Raw genomic sequence first — 14,740 nt, 5'->3', positions numbered from 1 at the left:
AAAAAAAAAAAAAAAAAAAAAAAAAAACATAAAAATCCTAGTCATGCACATCTAAATGTGCCTTGAAGGATTTAAGGCTGGCTCACTGATTTGTGAACTCAGTTTGGAAAGGAAAGCCCAGGCTGTGTGTCAACAACCTCATCAAGAAACAGCTTTCACTTCTGCACTAGAAGGCACCAGATATAGCATACTTTTAAGCCAGCGAGAGGTCTGTATGCAAACACAACAAATGGATGCCAAGTCTTGTTTTTAGAAGCTGAGTAGCTGTCCAAACAGGTGGTTGACAGAAATTTGTCACCTGTGTTTTTGCTAGCTGATATATCAAAACATTACAATTTTAGCTCTTTAGCAGTATTTTAGCTCTTTAGCAATAAACACATTTTTCTTAGCTGGGTCTGTTTGTGAAATGCAGAATAAGGTAACAATTCTTATTTGATTATGAGTTGTATATAGCTTGTGCATAAGTGTAAACTGGATCCTTGAGCTAGACATCAGCCTGAGGTCAGGCTCAGTTGATCTACCTGCAGTCTGTTATTTTGACTCACAAATGAAAGTGCAGTGGCTGGGTTAGTTGTTTTGTTCCTTGGGTACTCTCCTTTGCAGATGTAGCTATGTCCTGGCTGATTTTTAACCCTGGCTGGCTGGGCTCAGAACATTTCTCTTCTGTCTTCTGGCATGAAAACTACTCAAAAACATGGAAAATGAGCTCCCTGTGTGGTATTGCATCCTAGTTACACAGATTTACACAACCATGTTTAAATTTGGTTGAGATCCTTTTCTGTGAATGAAGGCATCGTTCTGGGGTGATGCTCAGCTAAGCCCGCAGTCTGCACTGGTCCCTGCAAAAGGGGGCAGTTCACCATGAGAACAGCCTGAGGATGACTTTCTCCTCCAGGACAGACACACAGATGGACCAGATGCACTTCTGTAAAGCGCATTGCAGAAGATATCTGTCCTCTGTTCTGTGAGGGGCTCAAAATAACAGATAAAACAAGCAGAGGGGGAGGATGATGTGACAGACAGGATGAACATTAAGAACAGGACAAGTCATGGCAGAAGTCTAATAATTTGAACATACCATGTTCAATGACTTCTTCTGGCTCACGAAATCGAACCCTTCTCTCTGCTTTCCTCTTTTCCCCCACAGCCTGGTCCACGGGTGGCCTTTTCCTCAGTATTGAAGGAGGGCAGCTACTGTCATCTGTCTAAAGAGTTGATCAAAACACAAAACAAGGCTTTCAAGCTGGAGTAATGAATTTTGAGTGAAATTCTGAGGTTTTGTGCCTGTATTTTTACTATGTCCCTCAAAGAGCATGATATAGAACACATCTGATGTGACGTTTACAGTTAGATCACTGTAATACTTATAACTTAAATTATAATAAGGCAATATAGACATTCATTCACTGTCAAATATCTTCAATACTTTGAAGTTGTCTTCTCAGGAAAAATCTTATTTAAAGTAACAGACAGAAAAGTGTTCAGAAAGGATTTCTCTATGCTATTGAAGGTGGCTGCTCAACAGACTAGAGCAGAAGAACAGAAATATGATTTGAAATATATGATTTATGAATTGGAAGCATCTTTTGAAGTGCTTTTCTGAGCTGAGCAGCTCTGTTTTGGATGCAGTGTTGCCATTTCAACAACTGTAGCTATTCAGCAATCTTGTGTTTGGACACCATCCCATTGGGTATGAGAAGGTAATTGTTTGCATTTCGATATCACAATTGTGTTGCTGTTCTATTTTTTGCTTAGAAGCCACACTCAGTCTTTGATAATGAAATCAGGTTGCTGTGGATTCTGCCAAATGACAAAAAACAGAGCTGAAATAATAATAAAAAAATCCCTCGTTCTCACCCAGAATGCTCCTAATGTCAAACTCCAAAATGAATCCAAAGCATCTCAGTTCAGATACATCCACTCTTGTCAGGAAGGGGAGCAACAGATGGCTAATTTTCTACTTTTTGAGGACATAAGTGGGTGGCAGAGACTCTGCACATTTTATTTTTAAGATAAAGTTGTTTTCTCCATAACTCTTCTCTACACACCTTCATTTACACCTCTTCATTTCCTTCTGCTCAAGAAAAAATATTATTTCCTAGATGTTTTCTTTGTTTCTGCTGTGGATTTTCCCTGCTCTGCTTTATCCTCATTTGTCTTTTTCCTACTCAATGAAAAACCTGTGGTTTTCCCAATGCATCACATACTAGATATTCCTATGACCAAACACCTGCTGATCACATTGGCCTTGGAAGAGATGCCACTATGGGATGGAGCTAGAGAGGGATTTAGGGGTGACATTGCTGGGCAGATCAAGCTTACCAGAATGGATTTCCGGAGAATACTTATGCTGCCTACATAATTCACAAGACAATTATATTTAAAAATAGCATTCACAGCTGCTGGGCCACTGAACTGGAAGGCATATAACACACACAGCAGGAACTGCCATGGAGTGAGGATCATCTTCAGCACTGATACTTTCTCTTGAGGAATTAATAAGCTAGATTTTGGCATGGCATATCACTGGTGAGGATGTTTTCTGTGATCTTAGGGTCATACAAGCATCCATAACCTCTCTGTGTCATGTCCATGGGCAGAATGGTGAAGATCTGTGTTTTTTTTTGTCTAACAACTCAGAAGCTGGAAGGCACACACAAAGTACAGGAGACCTGGATTCAGCTTCTAAGTCTAAGGGAATACAAGCCCACATCTCCTATATGCACACCTTAGTCATCAGACCTATACAGTGGGGAATCTCAATCTCTGCTCTGAAGCTATCTTGTTTGGCCTGGAATAATTAAATATTCATTGGGACAAAGAAAGAAAGAATGAATGAAAGAATGACCTAGCAGCCTGGTGTTTGGGTGCTCCCTTGGGGGTGGAAGAGGTCTGCTCCAATCCTTGTGCCAATGAATACTTAATGTGAAATGCTTAAATATTCATTGGAGCAGTCACTGAGAACAGGGTCTCTTTCTATCAGGTGAGTGCCCTGATCACTCTGCTGTAGTCTTACACATACACACACACATGCACACGTGCTTTCTGACATAATGAATATTAAATTATTTGTTGAAAAAGGTAGCAGTTTCAGGAAGGCACAGCACAAGATGCCCGGCTCAGACCAGCAGTGGTCATAGCTTTTGCTGTGATGTGTCCTCCTGTGGCATAGCCAACGAAACCTTATATTTTAAGGGATTCATAACCCTACAAGACACTTTTTTTCCATATGAGATTTGTCAAAAAGCTCTCAGCAATGTCACCTCAGAATAGAAAAAAGGTTAAACAGATAGATAGCTGGGTAGCACCTAGCCAGCAAAAACCTTAAACAAGACTTGGCATTTACGATATTTACTAGGCTTTAACAACCTGTGGAAATCAAAGCTACACAGCATCAGAAAAATATTATGCATTTTCCCCTCACATTGCAATCCAGTGTCAACATGCAATGACAAGAACTGGAAACCTACCAAAGTGTTAGGTTGGAAAATATATGCTGCTATAAACAACCCACCTGTGAAAAGCTCTGGGCATTGAGCACAAGGACTCTATCACTCATCAAGACGTTACTTACCGGGAGCTGCTCTGCACTAGGATCAGAAGATGGGGCTGGGCATACTTGGGACATGTACTCTGGATGCTAACATGAAGCCTCCTGCATGAAGCTTCAGTTGGAAAGCAATTCATTCAAGGAAATAGGGAGGATCGGGGAGAAGCTCCTGGATATCCCTCCGCAGGAGGGCTGAGCCAGGAGTGCCACCAAGGGATGGGAGCTGTGACAGATGACAGAGGAGTGGAGAGAGGAATTTCTGCCCTTCATGCCAGTGTTGGCTTGGGAAGGATGACGTAGCTTGAAATGTACTCAGCAGCTAAAAATAGTATGTAGAGATAATAGTGGATGTGCAGCTGGAAAGCTGGGCTTCCCTGGCGATTGGAAAGGGCTGAATGGAGCAAATCACGGATTAACACCTACATATCCATATGCATAAATGTAAATTCAAGACCATTCTTTTTGTGGAGATTATTCCTTTTCCATGATCTGTTGGTCTCCTTTTTAGAAGCCATACCCACTCCCCAAAATCATGCAAGTGGCATTTATTTTAGTCCTTCTCCTGTTCAAAAATATGTGGGCAAAAGCCATCAGGAAATAGATATAGATGTAGTGGCTTCACATATATCTCCCTCCAATACAGCTATGTCCTCATTTCATATGTTTTACAAATTAGATCCATTATTATAGTAATAAAATGAGATTTTAACTTTAGACATTTCTATAGATATTACAATAGGATTATTGATGGTGAAGAGAGGTGATTTACCGTTCAACAGGCTTCAATAGCCTGTTGTCAAATGCTGAAGGCTGGCCATCATTAAATATACAATTTCCAGCTAGAATTACCTGCCATGACTGCTGAAATATGGTGCTTTATTGTCTCTACAAGCACAAGAAGCACAAGTTTGAGCCTTTTTTTTGTTGTTGTTCTTTTCCTGGAGCTATTTATTTGCTGTGAATTGTCTAAGGAACTACAGTTTTGTGTTATTTTCCAGCTCAGATGGAATCTTCCATGGAATAACACCGGCGTTTCTCCTTTCACAAGGGCAATTTTTGCTGCAGAGTGGGAGGAAAGACCCCAGTGTTTTAATCTGTTACACCAGTGCATGCTCAGACCAAGACACTGTTTTACACCTACCCTGTGGCATGCAGCTTGTCTTGGCAGTAGGAACCAGTCTCTGCATGAGATTACAGTGATTGTAAGGGATAGTGTCCTCAAACCTTGTTCTTTCCAGGAGTGAAAGCAGTGTCAGCGTAGAAGTGGACGCATTTTGCTGGCCTGGGGCACTTTACTGAATGCACCATATCTGAAATCTACCTGGACCTTACCTTCTCTTTCCTGTACATTGGGGTGTTGGAGGGCTTTTCCTCATGCTGCAACTGGCTCACAGCCACAGGGCTTGAAAAATGATCTCAAAATCCCCTCTCTGTTGTGTCCTGCAAATGTTTCACAACAGTTATTTTTGAGATACCTAAGCTGAGCTTTCAATAGGGAAAATTCTTTCTTCAAAACTTTGCTGAGAGTAGATCCTAGACAGAAGGTGACAAAACCTTCCAAACCATGGTACCTAGCTTCTCTGGCTCCTCCTTGTTCCCATTGTTGTAATTACTTCCTACTAATTAATAGAAAGAATTTATGTGCATAATGTGGCCAGAAAAATGGGTGGAGGTGGGAAGAGGGAAATCAAAGCCTAGCATTCATCTCACTCACAATTTCTCTACACAAATTTTCTCATTCATTTTTACTAGAGTCATCCATCAAGGCACATAAAAGTTTTTGTAGCTTCTTCTGCACACAGTAGAAATGAGCACAGAAGCTTTTTGAGACCTGAATGGCAAACTCTATTCCTGCCTTTTCTACTGAATCTAATTTTGTTGAAAATGAGGTCATATTTTTAAAAATATTTTATCTGAAATCTTTTTGAGATTCTCTTGAGAACCCCCATAAAAAGATAGTTGTTCTATCTAGTTTTTCCCTATTGTTCTCAAACAATGGATATTTTAATTTTCAACTCCAGAAATCTCTTCTTTTCAGTTCCAGACATTCCCCTTAAATGTAAACAATTTTTCTGCTCATTTAATTGAAACATAATAAGGCATCTTATAAATGTTTTCATAAAAGATTGCTATCTAAATGTTAAAAATGATCATTTAATAGTACTGTTCTCACTGCTTTTTCTACAATGCATTAATTCTATTGATAGTAATGGTTGTAAATGCTTGAATAATTTGTAGTTACCTGGGCACTCATGTTCCAGTGGATGAAGATGTCAGGAGTTCAAATCTCATAATAGAGACAGATTCATTCCTACTAAGTGCTTTTGATTGCAGTTTAACAACCTAAAATTGGATATACATTAGGAATAAAACACAATTTAATGCACGAAATGAAAAACTCCATGAAAAAATAACTTTGCTAGCTTCTGAAATCAATCAACAAATAATAGTTGCAATGTGGAAATAATTACTGCTTTAAGTTGGAAGAATTTCCTTTTGCTTTGAAGCTTTGATGTCATTTCATGCAACATATGTCAGAACCAAAGCCGGACAAAGAATTCATAAATGAATTATTTAGCTGATGAGTGTCACCTCTATTTCTCTCTGCTAATTGTTCACAAATAGATAGTGACTTTTGTGAACGTATGCATTATTCAGATTTATTCAGTGGATAATTGCTGGGACTAATTCTTTGCCTGTAGATTGCTTGGAAGCATTTCTCTGTGACCATTTAATAGTAAAAAACTATCCAGGCTTTTAATGTGAGACAAACTAAAAATGTCTGTAACTACTGATGAGTCCTTAAGCATGACCAATGCACTGCAGTCTTAATCAGTAAATTGCCTCTTCTGAGGACAAACTTCACTACTTCCTGTATTACATAGGAGAGAAAGCAGACATGTCAAATATCTATGCAGTGCCGACTGTGAGTGGCTTACATCGTACGTGCAAGTGAGTTTTTACAAGAAAAGGGTTGCTTAAGTGTTTGCTCAGCAGAAAAATAAAACAAGCCCGAACAAAACATGATTGACTTTCCAGTGAATAAATATGAACAGTCCACACAAAGGAACTAACTGCACAGCCAGTATTTTCACGCAATACTCCAATGGAAGATGTTTAGGAAATAAACATAACATGATAAAACAATTTTACGCTCAGAGGATAGCTATGTAACCATGTGAATTCTTTTTCCATTCCCTTCTGCAGGAATAAATATTTTAGACAAGCAAAGTACTTTGTAAATGATGCCTTTGTGGGGATTCGTGTGGTCTGGTTCAATTATTTTGAAACCTAGCAATTTTCTCATATCATTGAATCTGGTTTTATTGCAAATAGGGTCATAGAAATAGTCACTCATTTTGATAATGGACTTAGTTTATCTTAACTATTAACACTTCCAGGAGGTTTATACACACAAGTATATATTCAATATTTATGGATATGCATGGTGCATATATATTAATAATGAAGTAACTTTATCTCCAACAATCTGAAAACAAAATCACGTAATACCATACAATGCGGGGTGCAGAGGTAACTGGAAGCAGCATATCAGGATAACAGAACAGAAAAGGAATAAATAAATTAGAAGTGAGACTTCCATATCTTCTTCAACTTCCAGAGTGTCAATTGAGCCTTTGTTCAATATTCCACCTTTCGTGGTTCGGTGTGCTCTTGATTAATAATTTAGAGACGCACCTTTTGGCAGCAAGGTAAGTTTTGTGTTTGCCAAGAGTGATTTTCCATCAGTCAGGGAACACATCAGGAAACAAAAAGGTGAACTGCCCCACAGAGCATCATTAGCCGTGTTCCTTCTTCCTTTTTCTGCCTCTGGAGGAACAGATTTACTGCTGAAAAGTGATGAACACCCATGAGGTGTCATATGGCACTTTTTCTAACCTCAGACCTTCCAGGAAAGAAAGCGCTGCGTAAATCCCAATCTCAAGACAAAAATCAGTCCTTGGGACCATGCATTTCCATGTGTGTTCAGTGGCAGAATGGTCTTGTTAATTCCTTTTTTGTTTGTCACTCCAAAATGGGGCGTTTTTGAGGAGTTTGAAAAATGAAACACAGTGGAGACAAAACAATGAATGGACAGTTGGTCTTACAATGCTTGGTGTGTGTGTAGCCAGTTTCACTGAAAGCAATCAGTTTACATTTTCCTATAGTTCTATACTATTACAATTTCCTATTTACTTCTGAAGGCAGAATCCTGGCTGTATATCTAAATGTAGCAGATACTTCTGGGTGATGAGCATCTTCCTGAGGCTGTGGCATCTATTCTAAATATCCAACATGCAAGGGCTCATACTGCTTTTGAGCTGAGCATTCTCTAAGACAAAGATGCTAACACTCAACAAAATGTGTAGATTTTGCACTATGAAAAGGTCCCCACTGCAGGGCAGTGAGGTTTCTGCTCTGTTGGGACTGGCTAGAAATGATTTAACTCTGTTCAAGAACCTGGTCTCAATTCATCCCTGGCATGAATCCACTGAATTGCAAAAAGCGTGGATCCATGTTTCCATTTCCTAAAATTGCCTCTGTAATTCATTTTATCTTTCAAGGTAGATTTTACAAACAGCCACAGTGCACTTGTGATGATGTATAGTAAACAGAGTGGGAATTTCTGTGCTGCTGAAACAAACTTTCTAAATAATTACAGAACGATTCCACATCTATTCCATAATTAGGCTCCTGAGATTACAGGCAAGTCATTATTTGTGATTCAACACGCATTTTGAATTTGGAAATATCCCATAAATCATTAGGTTTATTCCACTTGAGGTTTTCTCCTTCTTTCTGCTCATCCTGCCACTGGGATCTACAATGTAAAGCATGTATCGATTGAATAACAGTTACCAAGTAACCAAATGCTAATACCTGCTGTTGGCTGCCTGTTTCCACATCACTCAGTCCTGCTGATAGTGAATGTGGAAGACAGAGAGAGCTGAAGTAGGTGAGGTCATTCTGAGTCAGCTTTTAACTGAGTGTTATCATATTTTAGCAATAGAAAGGAATGGAATTGAGTTCTCCTTGCAGCAGCCTAGCTGCCAGCAGCCAGGAGACGGGTGAGGAGGAACCTGCTGCTAGCAGGTAGATGGCTGAGCTGGCATAAAATAAAAAATGGAGGCAAAAAGCATGAAAAGCAAAATCCTCAGAAGCAGCAAAAGCAGAATTATCTCCAGGAGCTTTATTTAAGCCACAATTGCTTTGTGTTCTCTGTTGTGTTGGTAAGGGCTTTCTGTAATGATTCCTCATTTCCCCAATTGAGTTCTGGCCAGAGGAGAAATCAGGATAGGATAACAGCAGTATATAGCCTAAAATGGGGATTAGCAGCGTTATCTAAATCCAAGTGACATCAAAAGACTCCTGTTGACTACTCCTGGCCACGGTCTGTCCTGAATGGATTTTAGAAACCTGGAAGCTGTTAATGTCAGACTGGTCTTGAGAAGGGCAGCAAGTGGGACTTACAGCAGTGGGGAGGGAGAAGCCAGGGGAGCTGCAAAGCATCTAGATACAGGCACTGCTGCATAAGGTGATTTGAAAGCCCTGATGTTAATGCTCTTTAGCTCCATTTGTGGTGTCACCTTGGAGGGGGATTAGATTAGATTAGTGACATGAAAGAACAGAAAAAAATGGAGAGAAGAAGAGATTGAAGCATGAGAAAAGCCCAAATGATTAAAATATGCACAAATCAGAAGGAGCTTGGACAGTGATACCAAATGATGAATAATACGAAAAACAAGAAGCATATCCTGCTGTTGTTGGCAGTCACTTTACGTTTTCGTTAAGTACATTAGAGTCTATTAAAGCTGATATTTGTTCTGGATTTAATTTCTTGTAATTAGTATGTAAGACTCTCTCCTCATCCCAATGCCCTGGGGGCTAGTGTTTTCAGAGTAAAACAAGTACTTAGAACAAAGAGTAATTGGTACAATTTCTGAATCTGGGCAAATGCTTCTGAAATTTATATTCAATTGCATCTCAATTTAAGCTGGGGCAAGGATGATAAGCAAGTGAAAATTTTTGTTCCTAGCAGAGCATTGTTCAGCATGTTGGCAGCAGTGTCCAAGAAACCTGCTCATGTCAAGACAAAGTTGGTGCCTCACAAGGGGTTGCTGAGAACAGAACATACTTTTACTGGAGAATTGGATTCAGCCCTGATCTCTGGCAGGTTTAGACCAGATCTGTAAATGGGCTTTAGGTGTAAACCAGCTGCCTTGTAACAGGCACAGCCTTTCCTCTACTTTTTCCCTTCCCTCTCATTCATTCTTATCAGGAATTTGGTGCAGGACCTGGGAATGACTTGCCCTAAATTAGTATGTTTCTGAGAATCAGTTCTTTTTCAATAAATCATCTTTTTTAAGTTTTAATTTTAATGCAGAGCTTTCATCAGTGTGTTTTTCATCATCTCAACTGTATGATGCCTTTCAATCAATTTCCCCAGTGAAAAAGTGAAAATAACAATACTTTTTCTGTTAAAGCTAGGCAAATGCAAAAGGAAGAAATAAGCTTCATAGGATAGCTATGGAGTTTGTGAATTAATAGTGTCTGAAGGGGGAAGGATTGAAACTAAACTCTTGTTCTGTCATGATTTTGGCTATATGGCCATTCTCTGACTCAAGCAGATCCTGTTTGATGCCTTGCCTTCTCTTTTTCAGACATCACACCTGCTGTAGCAAACATCTCTAGGTACAAATATTGAGACTGGAATGCTCCTATGCTCTCTACCTAGGGCTAGTATTTCTCCCTGTGTATTGCAGAGCTGGAAAAAATGACATCCCTTTTGGACAACACTGAGACAAAGGAATCATTCCAGCTCTGAAGTAAAGATAATAGTGACGTGATGTCATTCATGTCCAGAAAAAGACCTCTCCTGCTTTTGTGACTCCAGCTCAGCAGCCCTCAAGCTGTAGGACTGAAACATCTCTTCCTGACACTCCTGATTTTGGCAAACTCTGTCACTTGCTGCAGAGATATTTGTAGATCTGAGAAATGGTGTCAGTTTCCACAATTGACATTTTTGATGGTCCAAATGAAATGCTATTAGTATGGGATGCTATAAAACTTCTTTACATAGAAGTTTTCCTCTGTTCATATGCATGTTTGCTCAAAAACTATCTGAACAACAAAAAAGAGACCTGATCCTGCCCCACTGCATGAGGTGCTGATGATGCCCATGAAGAGCTCTGCATATGGAACTCAGGCAGGACTCTATGTCTGCTACTCACAACTGTTAGACTGACAGAATAAGAAAGACCTATCTGTTAGGATTCTTTGGGGTCAAGCTGCCTTTCTAATTACTTCTCAACAAAAATACTTCAGCAAATGGAATTTTGTTAGCATTTACTCTTTGTTTAAGTGAAGTAATAAGAAACAGGGGCTGGGGCAAGGAATTGTAGAGCCCCAAACACAGGCATCAAGTTTATTGTCTGACTAGAAAACTAATTTCTATTTTCCTCTGGTTGAAGTCACATTAGTATGAGGGGCACAATCTGACTGCAAGGTTGGCACTGATCTGAATGTGTGTGTTTGGTGGCCCTGCTAGGCAGGGGGGTTGGAACTACATGATCCTTGAGGTCCCTTCCAACCCGGGTGATTCTGTGATTCTGTGTGATTCTGTTGGCACTCTGCTCTCTTGAGCTATATAGTTTTACTGGCTTCTTCCCAACAGCCAAGTAATTTCATCTGTCACATTCCCACTGGCTTTTCTGCTGTCACTAGTTTATTGCAACTGGTGAATTTCTAGCATTTTTGCACTCACAGTGCAATGACACAAAGCATAGTCTTCTGAATAATACAATTTGCTTGCAGTACATGAATGAAGAAAGTATCTGTCTCCTTCACACTTCCTTTTCTTTAAATGAATTTTCTTCATATCCAGCAGTCTCTGGATATAAGATACCTGTTTCTCATTTCTAAATCCCAAAGCCCCTCATCTGCCCCTCTGGCCTGGACTCACGGGGCTGTGCTGAGAGGCTTGTCATAGATTTATAGACTGACGAAGGCTTGAAAAGACCATTAAGATCACCCAGTCCAGCCCTAACTCATCTTCACCATGCCCACTGACCAACGTCCCTCAGTGCCACATCTCTACATTTCTTGAACAGCTCCAGGGATGGTGACTCCACCACCTCCCTGAGCAGCCTTTGCCAATGCATTGCCACTCTTTCTGAGAATAAATTCTTCCAACCTGAACCTCCCCTGGAACAGCTTAAAGCCATTAGCTCTCATTCTCATGTTACTTAGGATAAGAGGCCAATCCCAACCTCACCACGACCTCCTTTCAGGGTACTGTAGAGAGTGATAAGGTCTGCCCTGAGCCTCGTCTTCTCCATACTGAACAGTCACATGGTGACAGCAAGTGCTAAAGACTTGGCTGCTACTAAAGATTGGTGGGCAAACCAGGTGCTGATTTAAATAGGTGATCATATTGAGAAATATATGCTTTCTTTAAGCATACAAGTTTTCTTGGATGCAAAATGTTTCAGCTAACACACCTACAGAAGGCACATCTGAGACAACAAGAGAAGAGGATCTTTTCAAACTAGCTTAGGAAGGAGGCCCCACTGACATCTCAGAAAGGACACCTTCACCTCCGTCATGTTCAAGAGGAAATCAAAGATTGCAAGAGACAGAAACAGCACTGCTTCCTGCCTTTATAGAGATATGCAACTTAAAGAAGCAAAATATGGAATGAAAGAGCAGGGGAATGTGGTCAGGTGGCACTTGTGGTTTTTGTCATCGTAACTTTACAGCCCAATGCTGGATTTTGGGCAGCATGTAGTAGAGGAGATGGGCTGGCCCTGAACAGTATAATATACTGTGCTAAGAAGTCCTCAGTCCTTCAAATCACCTATTTCCAGGAGAGTTTCTTTGCTCAAAGCCAAGACTGGTGATGCCTTGAGGATGAGTTCCCCAAATCTGGGTCCTGCCCAGTATGCCATACAGTAGCATCTCTGACCCTAGGAGTGTGCACACCCAAAAGGAGCAACCAAATTTTTCTCTTCAAATAAACAAAGCATCTGCTCCAGGATTAATACACACATTTTTGTAATTTCAGATACTGTAATGAATATTTACTGCAAAACAATTAGTTCACTTCCATTCAATACAAGCACTTTATATAAGCAGGATGGAGATTCCTGGGTTTGTGGGTAGCTCTTTGACAGGCACATAGAGCTTTCCTGATCCATGCACTGTGAGGTGTCCAGAACTCCTTTCGGTACAAAGGGAATGGTCAAGGATCTGAAATGTCTGCATTGTTTTCAATACTAATGTAATGGCAGGCTCTAAAGGAGCAGCCTGTCATAGTACCTCTATTCTGATTCCATTCAAAAAAGCCTAATAGACTTCAAATCATTTTATTAATCATAAAAAAATTTGCTCATAGTCTTGCTTAAGACCAGAGCCTTACAAATCTACAGATACTGGTGAATAGACTGTGCCTGCCCAAAACAGCAATGCATAAGAATAACGACCTGGCCCTTGGTTTCCATAAAATGTAAGGGAAGCTGCAGAGTTTTGACAGAAGGAGGTGAAGCAGTTTTTATGATGGAGACTCTCTCCACACTGGCCTATGCAGGGAAGAGCACAAAACCTTTTTCAGACATACCTGTTGGTCGTGATGAAAAGCGAAGGCTGCGTCTCATCCTGACACGTCTTGCTTGGGAGGCCTGCTCAGAAAAATCCTTCATCAGAGCAGCAGCTGTCGCCTTCCCTCGAGCAAATTCCTTTAAAGCTGTCAAAGATGCTGTAATCAGACTAGGTCATCAAAACCTGTCCTCCTGAGGACTGGAAATAAGATCCAGAGATGAGCATTCAGCTGCATGGGCAAGGTCTAAAACACTAAAGTTTCCATTGAAATTAAATCAAGGGACTGTAATTGCCGTGAAAGAAAAGCAAAGCAATCATTGGGAGAGCCTGAAAGCTTTCAAACTACCTCCTGAAATGGTTCTGTCTGTAAAGCAGGGATCTATGTACCGCATAACAGAATCTGATAGCAGAGCAAAGCTTTTACCAGAAAGCCAATGTAGATATCTAACTACTGGAGCATTTCTCTGTGTGGCACTTGGAGCTAAAGCAAATTTTAATCGAGATTTTAACACACAGTTGAGTAGTTTTATTACTGGGCTAAATTAAAAAAAAAAAAAAAAGGTTAATAAAGTAATAAAAATGGATTGTCTTCTTTCAAAACATGAAGTGGTGGTCAATCTGTTTAATAATTTGTAAATAGGGTGGAATAAAGCCAAACAGCCATGCTGACCACTGAGGGAGGACTCCTGTGCATTCGCACCCTCTCCTGTACTCTCCTGTACTTGGCATTACACCAGCAATTTCCTATCACTCACATTTGGAAAAAGAAAACTTCTCAATGCCAGGTGTGATTGTTTGAACTACAGGAAAAAAAAAAATTACAGGGGAATTGGACTAGATGACCTTTAAGGGTCCCTTCCAACTCAAGTGATTCCATGATTTCTGAGACACTTGCTATGCTCTAATTGCTATTTTCATCCAAGTCCTTAAGACCATTTCACCCACCTGACTCTCTGCTGCTTTTTCCATCTGCCAGAAGGGGAAACTGAGGCAACAGGCTCACAGTGGCTCACCTGACTCCACTCTGCAAGGCAGAAACAGAGCTGGGGCTGTCTGAGTGCTTCTGCCTCCCCAAGAACCCCCTGTTTCCCTGGCTCTGAGATGTGCTGCTGGAGGCTTCTGCAGACTCACAGCTGTCCAGAGACACACACCAGGAAAAATCAGAGCATAAAAACTGTGGGAAGTGCTGCTATAAATCCCATAATACCCAGGAGCAACCCTGTAAGGTCTTTGTAGTGAAGTAGAGAAGAGCATAGAGCAAGTAGCAGAGAGGAATAGCACAGTGTGTATAAAGTGATATACTTGCCTGAGCCCCCTGGAAGAGCAATACCCACCGGCAGCACAGCGCAGAGTGAGCCGCAGGGATTCCTCAGCTGCTTGTCCTGGTGAAGGCTATTTAACAGCCAGCAACTGCCTGCAGCTCAGCTGAGAAACCACAGTGCCAAAAGTGCAGGAGACGGAGCCAGCACGATAAACACAAGGCTCCTTGACTTTTTCCTAAGTGTCTAATTATATATACATTTGGCATTCCTGGGGCTCAATTATAGCCTCAAAGTTGCTTTTCCTTCCTCAAAGGATTTGTCCCTGGGCCTA

At 40.6% G+C, this 14,740-nt stretch overlaps 1 protein-coding gene across 4 annotated transcripts in view; it reads right to left on the bottom strand.

The window, feature by feature from the left end:
• The window catches only part of CUNH14orf180 (chromosome unknown C14orf180 homolog), a 20,273-nt gene extending 5,738 nt beyond the window's left edge, over positions 1-14,535 (bottom strand). The window contains exons 1-5 of one of the 4 annotated variants that reach the window (XM_042814227.1): positions 14,482-14,535; positions 13,167-13,345; positions 5,793-5,893; positions 4,883-4,990; positions 1,079-1,205 (exon numbers count right to left, since the gene is read on the bottom strand). In XM_042814227.1, the coding sequence (XP_042670161.1) occupies positions 1,079-1,205; positions 4,883-4,900 (145 nt within the window). In that variant the 5' untranslated portion in view covers positions 4,901-4,990; positions 5,793-5,893; positions 13,167-13,345; positions 14,482-14,535. Of the gene's footprint in view, positions 1-1,078; positions 1,206-3,574; positions 3,629-4,882; positions 4,991-5,792; positions 5,894-13,166; positions 13,346-14,481 lie in introns of those variants that run through there. The other 3 variants (XM_042814228.1, XM_042814229.1, XM_042814226.1) reach the window with 3 other exon arrangements.
• Between the last annotated feature and the right edge of the window lie 205 nt (positions 14,536-14,740).

Source organism: Centrocercus urophasianus, unplaced genomic scaffold, assembly GCF_019232065.1.
Source record: "Centrocercus urophasianus isolate 14NV4802_14NV808 unplaced genomic scaffold, USGS_Curo_1.0 seq_14, whole genome shotgun sequence".
Lineage (NCBI taxonomy): Eukaryota > Metazoa > Chordata > Aves > Galliformes > Phasianidae > Centrocercus > Centrocercus urophasianus.
The sequence above is the reverse complement of the archived record's forward strand: the minus strand, read 5'-3'. Positions and strand labels throughout refer to the sequence as shown.